Raw genomic sequence first — 15582 nt, 5'->3', positions numbered from 1 at the left:
GCTGAATTTCATAGTTTTTGGTCATGTGGGACTGTGTCCATGATCTCCTCTCAAAATAAAAATTTTAATTCTAACAGTGTTAAAAAAAATAACTAGATATCATCTCTTACTATGCACCTGCTGCATTACAATTAGTAATACTCAAAAGGATGGGTGCAAAACCCGCCATAGCCATGTTTTATATAAATGAGCATGCCCCCACAGTAGGTTCAAAGGACTACATTTCATAGTTAAAAAGCTTTATAACATTAACTCAGGAGAGTCTCAGTAAATAATCTTAAGAGTCGATGTCCTTTCCACCAATTTTGTGCATCTTTATTATCAAGGAGGGAACTAGTGACAGGGGTCAGGGAAAACTGTAAAATCGGCAGTTTTCTTCACAGCTATAGTGTCTAAGATGTTTCAGCAGAGATGGCCAGCATCAACCATGTGATTTCTCCTACTTACCCCTTGACCAGCTCAACTGCAATGAAATCATTGCCATCACCACTATTGAAAAGAATGAAGCCATCGGCAGAAGTGGTCTTGAACTGGAAGAAAAGGTGCATAGAGGTATAGGCTTGCAGGGTGGCAAGGGTCAGGTAGCTGCTCTTGGTCTTGAAAGTGACAGGGTCAGCAATGATGTTCCTCAGTCCAAAGCGAGCCTTCAGTTCACAGTAGTCGATGTCACCATTTTTGCACAAGTCAATGTAGAGCAAGCCATTGAACATGAGGCTCTGCAGGTGGCCGATGAAGCTGGAGGGGACCACGGAGATGTAACGCTTCTCAGTCATGATACCAGTTTCAATGTTGTGGAACTCCAGGCGGGTATGGTCTCCTACCATCGTACCTGTAAGGTCAGAAATGAGGTAGGAATGGGAAAAGTTACTCTGTTTTCTCACAGCCACCTTACTCGACTTTACAGGAGGGACAACTTTCCAGGTTCCTGAGGTCTGAGAAAACAAAATACCCCTACACTGTAAATAGAGCTCATGGCTGTTCTGAAAACAGTCAGGTCCGAGCTCAACCCAAGTTATCCGCCTGACTTGAGATCTCAGTCGGCTGGTGCAAATGCCATCTCACAGACAGGAAAATGTGAGCTCCCTGAGAGCAAGCTGAAGAGCAATGCCATCCATTTCCTTCATTTCCAGAAACAACCCTGGAGGCAGAGGCAGGTGGATCTCTGTGGGTTTGGGGCCAGCCTTGTATACAGAGCAAGTTCCAGAACAGCTAGAGCTTCCTAAAGAAACCCTGTCTCAAAAAACAAACAAACAAAAAACAGGTAAAACATACAAGACAGACAGGAAAAAGGAAGGAAGGAAGGAAGGAAGGAAGGAAGGAAGGAAGGAAGGAAGGAAGGAAGGAAGGAAGGAAAAGGAAGGAAGAAGCAATGCAATCTGAATTCAAATCATAAATTATTTTCCTATTTGACTTTTATAAAAATAAAATCAGTGAGTGTTAGGCATTCATTACCAAGAATTTCTTGCTGCAGTAACTCATTTCTTAGTACTTTTGAAAATTTTTTTATTTCCTATTTTTAAACATATGAATTTTACCTGTCAATAACTGGTCCTGATTTCCTAGAAATAATGCTCAATGTAGCTGTTGGAAGCTACAGCTCATACTTGAATCCTGTGGCCTGATTTAGTTGCTCATAATAAGACGACTACAAAATTAATCTTTATTCACATAACCATAGACTTTAATCTAAAGTGTAAAACTGTGGTACAGGAAGATTGCTCTGCAACTGGACACCTAAACACCTGAATGGCTGAGAATTTGTATTTCTAACAAGTTCCAAAGTTACCAACTGATGAATCAATTATAGGGATGATAAATATATGTAAAATATTTATATACACAATCAGGGAGGAAAGAGGCTACACATTTGAAAGTAAGAAAGGAAAGGTAAATGGGAGGGCTTTGAGGGCTGAAAGGGAAGAGAGAAATGTTATAATTATTAAGTAATCACAGAAATAAAAAAGTAAAAATGAAACTGAAGAGAAAGGAGCTGAGACAAATTGTTCTTGTGTTAATACCACAGACAGCATGTATGAGAATCATCAGCAGAATGACACAAAGTGGCCTTCTCCTTAAAGTGTTTCTGAGGGATGAGGGAAGGTCCTATACTACAGAGTCGATACATAGTTTGTAGTACATGCTTGTGGACAGATCATCCTTGATTCTTAGACGTGGGGGAAGGGAGGAAGATTGCAGGGTCATAACAGGTGTTCCTGTCAGTCGCTTTCAAAGAGGGTGAGGATAGGCAGGATGCAGGATGTATGCCCTCATCTGCGAGGCCTCAGACTGCTGATGCAACCAAGGGTCATGTGGCTGATCTAGGGACCCATTCTAAAGAGCATCCAGCTGACAACCATGAAAGATGGCTGTATGACACTCAGCTCTAGAACGTTTGCTGAAACTGTGATAAAGTCATCGTGCAAGCAAGCCTTGTTAAGGAGTAAGAAAAAAGTTTGAAGTTCCTAGAGGCCATGTAGCAGCCAGAGGGCACTGAACTGATTTGGAGAGACACCAAACCCAAAGGTATAAAGAAGATAGAAAAGGAAAACAAACATCATGTTGGTGTCTGCAACTAACCATAGTTGGACTGAACTTCTGAACATGGTAGAAGACTCCATTTCTCACCCAGAGTTCCTCTGGGGTGAGTTGCTGACATTGGCTGTCAAGAGAAGTCCAGTTGAGTGACAACAGCAAACATATTATTATATCTGTTCATTGTGTTTATGTGCATTACTGTAAGAGCAGTGGAGGTGAATGAAGGGGGGTTGTAACAAACACAGAGACAGAAACATTAGCGTGGCCAGAGTTGAATATGGCTTCCTTAACACATCTACAGAAAATTCATACAACTATAGCAATTATGTTCTCACACCTGGTATTAGAGGGAGGGAAGATGGAATCCTTTCTGCTACCCTCTCTTATAGGATAGTCACCTGTTTTAAAACTCCACTAGTAACACACTTCTAGAACCCATCCACTTACTATTGTATAGCTTTCAGGAGATGATATAGACTAAAATACTAAGGAAGTTTACAAGGGAAACTGTGAACCCATAGCCCATCCCCTTGAACTATTTCTCTCAGTTGGACCAAAGTAGCTTGGGAAAGAGCCAGCGTACTCCATTCACTCATGGCTTTGGTGCTAAGGAATCCAGTGTGGCTCTTGTGGAGATGTCCAGCCTAACTCTAATTCAGGTTCACATGCACAATTCTGTCAAATTCCAAGCTTCAGTCAAGTTAAGCCATCGTTTTGTTATCAGATTTCTCACTGATGAATGACATTTGATGTCTAGACATCTTACTTTTTTTTCCCTCTCTATTGATTCAGGATTTGAGTGTCAAAGAGGAAGGGTAGGTGTGTATCTTCTTGGATACCTTAACTTGAATCCAAGAGACTCACCCACATCTGAAAGATTTATTCATCACCTTAGATTTTCAGTATAGACTCTGCCTCCTCAGAAGCAAACTGGGAAGTGATTCAAAGAATTGCACATGAACACAGAAATCAGGCTTACATTTGATGAGCTTCTTGGTGGTGTTTTGACAGCTGGTGTCAAATTATTCTTTTAATATAAGCAAAAATAAAATAATGGCATTCATTAAATACATAACTTGTAGTTAGAGCAAAAAAATCAAAATGCAAATAAATTTGTTAACAATTGAATAAGTAGGGAAAGGAATTAGGGCATGAAATTACTTAACATTGACTATTGTACTAGTCATGAAATGAACACAATCTAAAACTCACACACATGTTTTGAAACAGTGAAGTGATTGACATAAGCACCCAACTCCAGTTTGGCTGTCTCTATCTCTTCATTGCAGATGTGGGGACCCATAAAGAAAGTGATGGGGAAAGGGGCCACAGCCAACTTGCATGGAGTCAGAGGAACTACAGGATGGTGAGGTCTTTGTCCCCCCTAACTCACATCCTTCCTCACAACTTCAGAGCCGCCTGCTAAAGAGCAACAGCAATCCCATAGGATCCAAAGAGTTCCAAACAGAACCAGAGAGGAAGTTTTAAACTCCTCAGAGAAGTTTTGCAAAATTTTCAATAAGCCCATCTTCATTCAGGTTTGAGTACTGAGGAAATTCTGCCTTCCCGGGAAAACCAGTTTCATTAAGCAGAATAAAAGTATGCAGGGTTTCAGTGTAGAGACAGAGAAACAGAGCAAGAAGTTGGATACGTAGGCCTAGAAACATGAACAAGGGAATCCAAGAGCTTAGCTCAGAGCCACAGAGTCTAGGATGATGGGAGGAGGGTGAGCTCCTTTACAAGTCTAGGGCAGGAGGGGATCCAGCAATGAGGGCCCAAACTAGAAAGGAACTGGCTCAGTTATCACACAAAGAAGAAGAAGAAGAAGAAGAAGAAGAAGAAGAAGAAGAAGAAGAAGAAGAAGAAGAAGAAGAAGAAGAAGAAGAAGAAGAAGAAGAAGAAAAACCTCATTCACCTGTTACATGGATTAAAAACCAGCCATCATCTAGCTCCCTCCAAAATCCTATAGTAGTACTTCATCTGATAGAAACATAAAATAAACCCCTGCTTGACAATTGAAAAGTTGGCCAAATTAGCCAAATATTACAGAATAAATCCACGTGTCTAACCCATATTAGTAACAGATAACTCTGTGAGAGAACAGCCCTCTGGACTTTGTCTTTAGACTAGATCTCCTCTCTCTTATTGTTGAGTATATGCCTCAGCTGCTCTCAAATGGCAGAGGAGAGAAAAATGACTTGGTGAAAGGCAATAAGGAGAAATGAAGTCTACCTGTCTCTATAGCCCATGTCCTGTGTGTGCTAAGCACCTCAACTATGTCATGTGTCATTACTACCAGGTTGTTGATGGCATCATTATGTTGCTTTTGTGGTAAGGTCACTTAGTGTTCAAAGGTGAAATAGTTTGGTTAAGGTCTCAACAGGGGGCATATTGGGAATCTTCAATCCAGGTGTGCAGAGCAAACAGCCCACATCTTTATGTGTATACTCTAATATCTTTGCAGATTTTGATTCATTCTTCATATCCTTGCCCAGAAAAAGAAACAGACAAAATTGATCTGCCACCACTACCATGAAGAAAATGCGAGTTCACACTTCTTCTCCACAGCTGTGAATCACGTTACCATATGGCATTCCATCGAATTCAGGGTAATTGACTGGGCATCTTCCCCAAAACAATGTTGACGCTTTGATCCTTTGGAGCACTGTCACTTACATTGTTCACCAGCAGGTGACAAGCCATCCACAAACTACAACTCAGAATGATGATTATGAACCCCGGGAGAACTCTGGCCAGACCTGTGATTTCCCACGAGGTCAGAGCCCATAGTGCATGAGCATATAGGCTCAAGTGCTTTGTTGCCTGGACTTCCAGTCCAGATTCATGAATCCTTCACTGGTTTACCATGGGTATGCTTCTTAATCTTTTACACCTCCATTTCTCATTTGTGAATCGAATCTGAACTTGCCCGGATTAAAGGCATGGGCACATACAATGTTTTAGAAAGTGTCTTGGACCTTAATTATTGGCTAATAAAAATTACTCTGCAGTCAATATTTTTCTTTCTTTGAATGTTTTAATCATTTCTGTTTTACTCTACAAGCAATCTCTTCTTACATATGGGCCATTCTAGAGCTTTCCAGGTGTCCCATGGCATGCGGCGGAGGCTGAGTTCAGCAACCAGCAGAGGTACAGTGGGGGTACACGCTCAGTCAAATAACAGTGAAAATGATAATAATGATGTTAATAACAATGCTGGGGAATGCCTGGGGAAGGCACTGCATTCCCTTTGACTTCCAAACACAGGAGGATAATTAAGTAAAGCAAGGCTTGTGAAGTCTTAGGGAGGGGTTTTCCCATTTATGTCACAATACTCCAGCTTCATTGGATCTGAACATTTTTCCCCATGTCCTCAGCACTTTTGAAAAGCGTGTGTCGTATCATAACATGCCTTATTCTAAAAAAAAAAAAAAAATTCCTGAAGCAATTAGTGCATATTTAACTATTGGTGATTAGCAATGTACATTAGCTTATCAAAGGTGTCATATAAGACTTGCAATAAAGAGCTTCATTTGACCTAAAATTTCCTATTCTCACTTATTAACTTTTTATCAACATATTGTAGTAAGTTGTTGTTGGGAGACTTTGACAGATTATAGTGTTTTTAGAGCATAGGTGGGGGAGAAAGAATGCAGTTTGGGTCAGGACAGTGAAAAGAGGGGTGAGTTTTTATGCTATCAAGAAGTTATGGGCCACGTGTGTGGTTTGAGTACATTAGGTCGCTATTCTGAAGAGCATAAACCAAGTATTCTTTTAATTTGTTTTTGATAATAGAAGTCCAGTGCAATCAATCAATCAAGTCTTACTAACTGTCGACTGAAATTAATACCTTTCCAAGAATATAATTATATGATAATAAGTGAAAATCATCAGGTTGGAGACTATTTCTTTCTTGGCCTTTGCTGACCTTGTGAACCTGGCCTATTCTTTGTCGTTTGTACAGAATAGTTAGAAATTTGGCACACCTTAAACAGCATGAAAATGATTACTAAGAAAGCCAATAAGATACCACTTATAACCTGGGGACTGTGTATAGATTCACTGTCTGATTTTATGAATTATCTAAATTAAAATTAAACTTATAAACCTCTTTTCACTGTTTAAAAAAGTCAACAACAAAAACACCAAATAAACAAACTAGCTCTTTTCCTCTTCTTTTTTGAGTTTGTAGCTCCTGCCTTCCACCAGCACTGATGCAGGGGGTATGGCTGAAAGTAAAAGAAATTATTAATTTCAAATAAAATTACTGGTTGGCTCGGACATTCCAGTTTAGCCCTGTGTTCTAATTGTTAGTACTAAGAGAAAGCACAGCACGTAATTACCTTTATTCCAAAGGTTCTATAAAGAACAATGAGCAAGGAAAGGGATTACTGTACCCTTAGTTCTGTAATTATTTGTGACTGTTCTCGGAGTGTGTATTTTATGTTTTTCCAGGAAAATGAAAAGGACTCACTGCTGAGCAAGATTGAGGGGAGAGTGCCACCTAGTGGCAGCTATTTATAACAGGCTGTAAATTGCGTCATTCTGGGATTTAACCAGCCAAATCCAGAGGAATTAGAGCTATCCACAACCATAGAGCATTTGTGAGGCTTGTTTGACCTCACAGCTCATGGGGACAGCTTGAATGATTATGGAGAGCAAAAGTGGATTCTAAAAAACATAACACTCTTTAAAAAAAAAAAAACTCTCATTTTCTACATTCATTTTTTACCATTAAGTTACCCTGAAAGTCCATAGGTCAGAAACTATTTCCAAAGACTGAAATGCATCTCTGTGGAGTTGGAGTGAGTGGGATAATTGATAGGACTCTGTGTGGCTTCTTTTTCTAGGAGGAAGAGTCAGCGTGCCCTGGCCAATATCCTGAGACGTATTCCCCACCTCACCCTAACCCACTGAAGAGAAATCATTTTCTTCTGATGGATTATGAAGTGCAGCAAACTGCTTCCTTCTTTGGAATCACACAGATGTGGATTTGAAGCTTAGTTACACAGCTCTAACTTGCCTGTTCCTCTTCAGTAAAATGACAATAAGCACATTTATTTTGAAAGAGTATTGAAATATTGAAGATTAAAGAGACTGATAATCATAAAGCAGCTGTGATGGCATCGAATGCTGACTGGATGTGTACTGTGTTTTTCTCTGCATAGATCTCTCCCTCTCACTTTCACACACACGCTACACTACATTACAATTACATTTAGATTCCAGAAGTAATGAGGCTCATGCGTCATCAATTAGAATTAAATTTTAGAGCCTACTGTCGCAGAACATTAATGATGGAAAGGGCCTTAAAAATAACAGAGGTTCAAGTTTAAAGTTGGGGAAATGAAGAAAATGAGATTTCTTCTATCTATCCCAAAGGCATAAAACAATTTACTGGCACTGATTGTATTAAACTCAAGGCTTCCCACCATCTCAGCTGTCTTGCTCTTCACCAAAGGTATTGGTTAGCGACAGCTGGGGATACAGACTATATCAGACAAGGGTCAGGAATAGCAAGTGGCTTCCAAAACATCCTCTAGGGAGTTAATATCAAGGCTAGATCAGAGGCCAGCTCAGATGCCAGCAGAGTCCCATCTAATTGCCCTGAGCTGCCCTGAGTTTAGTTTTCTTATGTGGATGTGAATTCAGCATACTGTGTACTTGGGTGCTAGGCTGCAGACTCAGGACCGTCATCTGATTAATTATAACTATCCATCATATTCTGATAGGGAGGCCACCTTCATTAGCCAGTCTTTAAAAAAAATCAACCCCAGTTGGTTGTTTTCTCGTCTGGTTGACGGTTATTATCCCGTCCTCTGATGCCAGAATCTCAAGACATATTCCTAACATTTTCAAATATCAGTGTTCTTTCGAGTCTACTCAATTAGTTTAATGATAGGAAATGGGTCATTGCTGTGTACCCTTTATCTTCTACTCTTCTAGCACTTTGCTGACAGATAACACCTATGCATTGCGTGAGACTATCAGTGTTCCTGTACATATGTATGGATTTATTCTAAACACAAATTCCACTCTGCAGAGGATTTGCCTCTTTGAGTATTCTATATCCCCCCAACAATGCTGGATAAACACAGGTGCTTAGTGAATAACAATTAAATAGATGAGTTGCTAATTAAACCAAACATGTCCACCACCTCCTACCACATACTCTTCTAGTATTTATTACATTCTCCATGACATTCTATGTTTTTGGACTGTCTACTTTCTTCTCCGAATGAGCAGTTTGTCTGCTGGTGGAGAGAACAGTCACATGGAAGGTGATTGATCAGGGGTTTTAATTATTAGTAATAGAGGGATCTAAAGAGCTCTATCCCTGTTCTCTGGGCATAAGCTCCACAACAAGAAAGAAAGAAAGGAAGAAAGAAAGAAGGAAGGAAGGAAGGAAGGAAGGAAGGAAGGAAGGAAGGAAGGAAGAGAAGGAAGGAAGGAAAGAAGGAAGGAAGGAAGGAAGGAAGGAAGGAAGGAAGGAAGGAAGGGAAGAAAGGAAGCGTGAGCCTGATGAGAATAATATTGCAATAATAGGCTAGCTGTATACTACAAGTTGAAGAAAAGGGATGGTGAAATTCAGAGGAAGGGGAAATTTTTAGTCATGCCTATGCTTGTCCATACAGACTAGTATGTGTGACTTCTATTAAACAAAATGGAAAGTCTCAAAGGGGGAATGGCAGACAAGACAGTGAAAGCAGAGGCAAAGCTCACCATAGTCACACTTACCCTCAGCCACGTCATCGTCCACTGTTAACTTAAGGCTTTTTCCTCTCCGCACTACCCGGACAGTGTGCCACTCATTGTCATTGAGCTTCTGCCCTGCATACAGGGTCTCAGGTCCTTTGCCTATGAATGGTGGTAAGTGTCAAAAGTTAGAGCCGGTTCCCAAAGGACTGCTCATGGATCAAGTTTGTCAAAGCCACACTGGTGTATATGACCCAGGACAGCCAACAATCCTACTTCCACTGATCTTACTGAACCCTCTACATTAATCTCCAGAAGCAGGCATCTCAATTAAAAAGCAGAGAACATTCATCCATAATGAGGGAAAGAAGGACCCTCTTTTATTCATAGATACAAGCTCTAAAATACTAAAGACACTTGAAAGATTTGTAGCAACTAATCAGCTGGCCTTTTTGACAAGTCTTAGCTATCAGAAATTCATCATAATTTTATTTGTATTACTCTCCCATTTCTCTAAGCATATTACACTAGTGTGGTTTATACAAAATATTTACCAGGTGGATGAGAAACAAATCCTTGAGGTCTATCATCTTCACTTGGCATTTCCACTACCCACAGTCCTATCAGAGTTCAGCAACTATAGCAATCGTAACAGTAAACAACACAATAGAAATTGTATCTAGGTTTAAACACTGTAAATAGCACTTCTGGGGTAATATGAGGGGCCCCAAGCTTTTTCTCATTGTTCATCATCCTCCAAAAAAAAAAAAAAGAAAGAAAGAAAAGAAAATGCAAAAAAGAAAAACAATCAAAGGATCCAAAGAATGAAATGATATAACATTTCAATAATGATTTTAAACACTGCTTCAAATAAAGCACCACTAGGTAATGGCATAAACTAAGCCATCTCAAGAAACCCATGTTAAAATAATCAAGAGGAAATTTAAGTTTACCCTATGAAGGGTCTGGGAAGCAAGGAATTATGGCACTTAACAGCCAAAGACCGCAAGATAGAGAAACACGGGTTGTTCAAGCGCTCCCTTTAGCAAGAGAAATTAACTCCAGAATGCACATTATCATTGGCCCAAGATGGAGATCTGAAGACAAAGAAGACTTCAGAGAAGATGTGGTCTTAGACCAAGCTTCCCCTTGGTGAGGCAGAGAGCACAGTCCATGCAGAAGCTGGTGACTGAGCGTTTCTAAATGAGTCAGTCAATACATGGACAGTTTTATGCTTAAGATTGACTCGAAATATATTAAACTATGCAAGGGATGAAACTATGATATATTATTTAGAAAAGAAAATAACAATATCACCTAGGCAGGCAGCTCTAGGTAATTTTAAGTTGTAGCTTTTAAATATCGAGGAATTAGTAGTCTTACTTTGGCTGGCTATAAGAATTACAGAAATTGTTAAAGTGAAAGTTATTTTTCCCCTTGAACAATAAAGGCTTTAGAGTGAAGAATTTTATTTTAATTTCACCAACCAACATGCAACACAAATTGAATAAGAATTTGGAACATTGAGTGACAAAACTTGAATTGGATCCAGTGAGCCTTAAGTCAGGTATTGATGACATGAAATAGCTCAATGACTCTTAGGAGAAGAATTTGCTAATAATCAAGTGTTATTTAATCTCATCTTTGCCTCTCAAAATTGCCTTAAACTCACACACTAAAATAGAACTTCCCTCTACATTTCAACTCCCTAGACAGACCCATTTATTATCTCCTTCAACTCAGGCCTCAGATGACTGCAGTGTAGCCTTTCAAATCCCCCACTGAGAGGGCATTGGAAAAAAAATGGACCACATCATGTGAGTGTTTTTTATAGCAAGAACAGATGTTCTTAGAACAAACAATCTGCCTCTGTGTTTTTTTCTTTGTTGTTGTTGTTTTTATCCTCTTCATTCTACATGCAAATGCTGAGATAAGAAAGAACAAAGCAAAGATGGATACAGAGAATATTGGCTATGGAGGCTGAACTGTTTCAAATAGATATGGGCTTTTTGAAACACTTCTAGAGGTAGCATCTGTTCTTTAGGCAATTTTTTTCACATCAGTTAATTTTTATGATTGGGAACAAGATAAGAGAGAGAATGATAAGCACAAACACATTTCAGGACATTGCTACATAAGCATCATGTTAGGGACAGATCAGTAAAACAAGCTTTGGTGTTGCCCAAAGCGCTTTCAATGCAGCTAGCTAGCATTTTAGAGGTATGACATTTAAGGTATCCAGCAAACATGTATGGTGGCCAGATGAAAACACAAATATTCCACTTTCCACTTAACTTTAAAGCATTAGAATGTGACTTCCTATAATTAAAATTGTGGAAAGATTAATGGAACTTTTCATGCCTTGCTATTTCCAATATCACTAATTTTCATTACTGTAAGAGTATTCGTGTGTGTGGTGAGGGCAGGGGTGGGATTCACGTTGACTAAAATGATAGGGAATCTTATGCAATATTCATTTTGAAGTAACAAATTGATAAACCTCAGTGAGCTTCTGTAAAACTCATCCTATAGAAGTGAAGTGTCCATGGCATTCATGCTTAGTCAAGCCTAATGAATGGTCTAGTCACCATGCTAGTGGGAAGTGATTCTTAAATTTAGCTTCAAATCTGGGCAAACATAGAGGGGGTATCCAGTTAACCTGCGCTCACAAAGGGGGTTTAGTAGGTAAGTGAGGAAAGTTTGTATTATCACAAGCCAAAAGTTGAAACACACAAACTTAGGCTTGCTAACCTGAATGATCTAGTCCAGGGGAAAAAAAAAAATCAATCAAGAAGCCAGTGAATCAGTATAAATGGAACAATGAAAGTAGGGTCCTTTCTTATAGGCAGAAGGTGCCCCCAAAAGGAAGGAAAAGGAGAAAGACATTGTTCAAGGCAGAACTGAAATGAAACCACCAAGAAATAACAACCTTGGTTCCATAAATGCTCTGATACTGTTCTCTTCGCAAAAACTAAGATGATTATGATCCACAAAAGGACACACATTGGATGCATGTGCTGAAGTGTTTCCCTTCTTTCATAATGTGTACAATAATAATCGATCTAAGGAAATACTGTGATTCTCTTTAGGCTGCTTGGACATGAGTGCTACATCTAAACCAAAGAACCTAATCTGCAATTATCAGTTGACTTTCCAAGATCACGACTCTAATGATAATTAGGAAGAATCACAGAGAAAGAGTCCTGGCATTTTGTAGGAACAGAGTGTCAAATTCTTCATTATTAGAAAGCAAATAGCCTCTAATGACTGTTTGGAGAGGTATCAACAGAATGGCGACTCCCTCTGGTCCTGCTACAGTCTCACAGCGTTGTCCCTTTGAGGGAAGTCTTTGCCTCATGGAACATAGACTGATGAATGGAAAACAGAGAACAAGAAATAGCAGCTGAAAAACACCAGCCAGATTCTTTTCTGGAACACCACAGAAGCCCCGTGTCTTTAAGCAATGAGAATGAATAACAAAATCAAAACAAAACATTAAAATAAAAAACAATGCTGCTTGATTGGAGGAAGATGACACTCAGAAATCAGAAAATTCTTTCCTTTCTTGGCAGACCTACACATGGTGGACTTGAGAGTTTAATAATATTGAACCTAATAGTCTTTACAAAACAGACTATTTATATTATATGATCTTTCTATTTCCTCCAGGAATAATATAGCCACAAAACAAGTTAACCCCAATATGCATTTTTGTTAATCTTTTTCTATCACCTCACCAATTTAAGCTAAACCCACTGGTTTTGCTCATATGCAGGCAGTAGAAATTCCTTCCATCTACCACAAAGGGCTGTTTTTGAAAGCAGGAGGGGAATATTCAAGGACTTTTGCTTGCTGGGATGGGCAGGGGTAGCCAACATGACTTTTCTTCACCTGCATTTCTCTATTTGTATAAAACAGAAAATGATACCTTGGTTTCCTTAGGAGCCAAGATTCACGTGTTTCTAAAAGAAAACTCCACAATGCACTAAAAATGCAAAAATTTCTCCTTTAAAAAAAGTGTACATAATTCTATATCTGTATGGTATGGTAAAGGGATGTGAAAATGATTTATTACGATAAAAATAAAACAGTGATGAACACTTACCTTTATTTCATCAGCGTCTAGCTGTGACAAGCACTCTGCTGAGCCCAGAGCGCCTCAGACTTTATCACCCAGCCTTCCCAGAAAGAATAGATTATTTGGGGGTGAAGCAAAGACAAAGAAAGGAACTTAAGGAGGAGGATAAGGACAGAGAAGCATTTTTATTTTCTGCCTAGAGAATTTTAAAAAATGTTGAGGATGTGTGTGATTTGCCTTTGTAAGTATAAACTTCATGGTTTTTCATAAACTCATTTCCAAAGCATACATTTTCCTAGAGAAACAATTGCAAGCCAGATTATGTGAAATTATGGTAGCAAAACAGCTCAATTAGATCACTTCATTCTCTTCAAAGTCCTCAAGCACCAGGGAGAGCAGAGGAACTTCCCATAGAGGGATGGAATGCACAGTTCTCACTTAAGTCCTCTATGGGGAGCCTTTCAGTGAGGTGGGAAGAGGAGAACATGACTCAACTGAGCACAGGCACCAAGGTGGAAGTGTAGCTTCAAGACGAAAACCTTCAGGGGGCCCAGCAAAACAGCATGTTCAGCAACAGACCGTTCTTCCTCCTGTAGGGGTTACCCATTACCCTCAGTGCTTTCTGGGCTAATGCTACACAGCCATTCACCTGTGCCAGTGTGTTAGGGTATTGTCTACTACAGGGCTTAACGAGTGGTAGATAAAGAACAGTGAGGCCACACAACCAATGTGGTATGGATGACGAGATAAACAAAGTGAAAAAAGATCCTACATGGAGCTTGCTGTCTAGTGAGGGGTGAAGAGACCTGAAGAGACACAGACAAACTAAGGAATATGGCATAAATCTTGGAAGAGTCAAGTTCCATAAGTTTAGAGGCTGACAGCTAAGCACTCGGGAGACCAGGAAAGTGACACAGGCAGCATTGCCTCTTAGAGGAAGAGATGCCTATCATGTTTTCTTTTTACTCAGAAGGCTAGGAATGGATAAAATTAATAGCCTGGTGACCTGTACTATCTGTAGGACCAGGTTAGACCCGAATTCAGGCTACACGTGAATCTCCAGACTATCACGTTTATCCAAGACTTCCTCCCTAGACCTTCATCTTGAACATGTTTCTCAGTCATGGGAAGTCATCCTTCTGGGAGATAACACAATACTTTTTAATAGCCTATGTAACCTCTGTGCTATCTGTAGGTCTGGCTATTCCTGACTCAAACAGACTTTTTTTTAAAAAAACAATATTTTATTTTTTTTAATTTAAATTTATTTTTAAAATTTATTCACTTTATTCACAATCATAGGTCTCTCCTTCAACTCATCCTGGCCCCCACTTCCCTCCCTCTTCTTCCCTATCCTTTTCCCCTAGTCCTCAGAAAGGGGGAGCCTTCCTCCTTACCAGTTGACCCCAGCCTATCAGGTCTCATCAGGACTTGCTACATCCTTTTCCTCTGTGGCCTGGCAAGGCTGTCCAGTCAGGAGGAAGTGATCAAGGAGCAGGCAAAAAAATCTATGTCAGATACAGCCTCTGTTCCCCTTACTAAAGAACCTACATGGAGACTGAGCTGCCTACTGGCTATATCTGAGGAGGGGCATAGGTCCTCTCCATGCTTGGTTGGTTCAAACAGACTTTTGTGCTTATTTCAGTCATTCTCTTTAGATCTTTATCTTGAGCATTGTTTCTCAGTCAATATAAAGCATCTTTATGGCAGAGGTCATATGTACTTTGTAGAGTTTGCTTCGCTTAAGCTTTGTTAACACATGGTATTGAATCAATTATCACCAGAAAACTTTTGTCCCAAATTGTGCTATGTTTAAATGTGCCCAAAATAAACTGCCCAGCGTCAGACTCTTGGAGTTTGAACCAACACCACCTACTGAATCTGTTGTACAGAATTTCCTTCTTGCCTCAGAAGATATATACTCTGCCAGCCCTGGTGTTTGCAGAGACATCCCTCCCCTCTCCACACACACATGAAGAGAAATTAGAATGGGATAATTTGATAAAAAGTAATTGTGAAAAAGAGGTAAGTACAAATTACTGGCTACTTTATAGAATGAATCAGAAAAAAAAATTCTCTATGTTTTGTTCTTGACATGAGTTCCTGTTCTAACTGAGATAGTTAAACAAGGCTTCTCTGAAGAAATAGATTTGAGAAGAGTCCAGTGTGCAGATGCCCACGTCCATGGGGTGAGGGTGTTGGAGGACCCAAAGAAGGCCCATTTAGGCTGAGCTTGTATATCAAGGGAAAAGTAGAAGAGAAGTAGGTGGTGA

The 15582-nt window shown here is 39.7% G+C and overlaps 1 protein-coding gene across 45 annotated transcripts in view; it reads right to left on the bottom strand.

Moving 5' to 3' along the window:
- Nrxn3 (neurexin 3) overlaps positions 1-15582 on the bottom strand; it is a 1566538-nt gene that overhangs the window by 802938 nt on the left and 748018 nt on the right. For all 45 annotated transcript variants that reach the window (XR_009593039.1, XR_009593040.1, XM_060387963.1 and 42 more), the window contains 2 exons: positions 9274-9393; positions 448-829 (listed from right to left, as the gene is read on the bottom strand). Coding sequence is in view for 43 of the 45 variants with exons in the window: in XM_060387963.1 (XP_060243946.1) it covers positions 448-829; positions 9274-9393 (502 nt within the window). In the remaining 2 variants the exon portion in view is untranslated. The remainder of the gene's footprint in view (positions 1-447; positions 830-9273; positions 9394-15582) is intronic.

The sequence above is a fragment of the Meriones unguiculatus genome, chromosome 7, assembly GCF_030254825.1.
Source record: "Meriones unguiculatus strain TT.TT164.6M chromosome 7, Bangor_MerUng_6.1, whole genome shotgun sequence".
In the NCBI taxonomy this organism is placed as follows: Eukaryota; Metazoa; Chordata; class Mammalia; order Rodentia; family Muridae; genus Meriones; species Meriones unguiculatus.
This window is presented reverse-complemented; position numbering and strand designations above follow the sequence as displayed.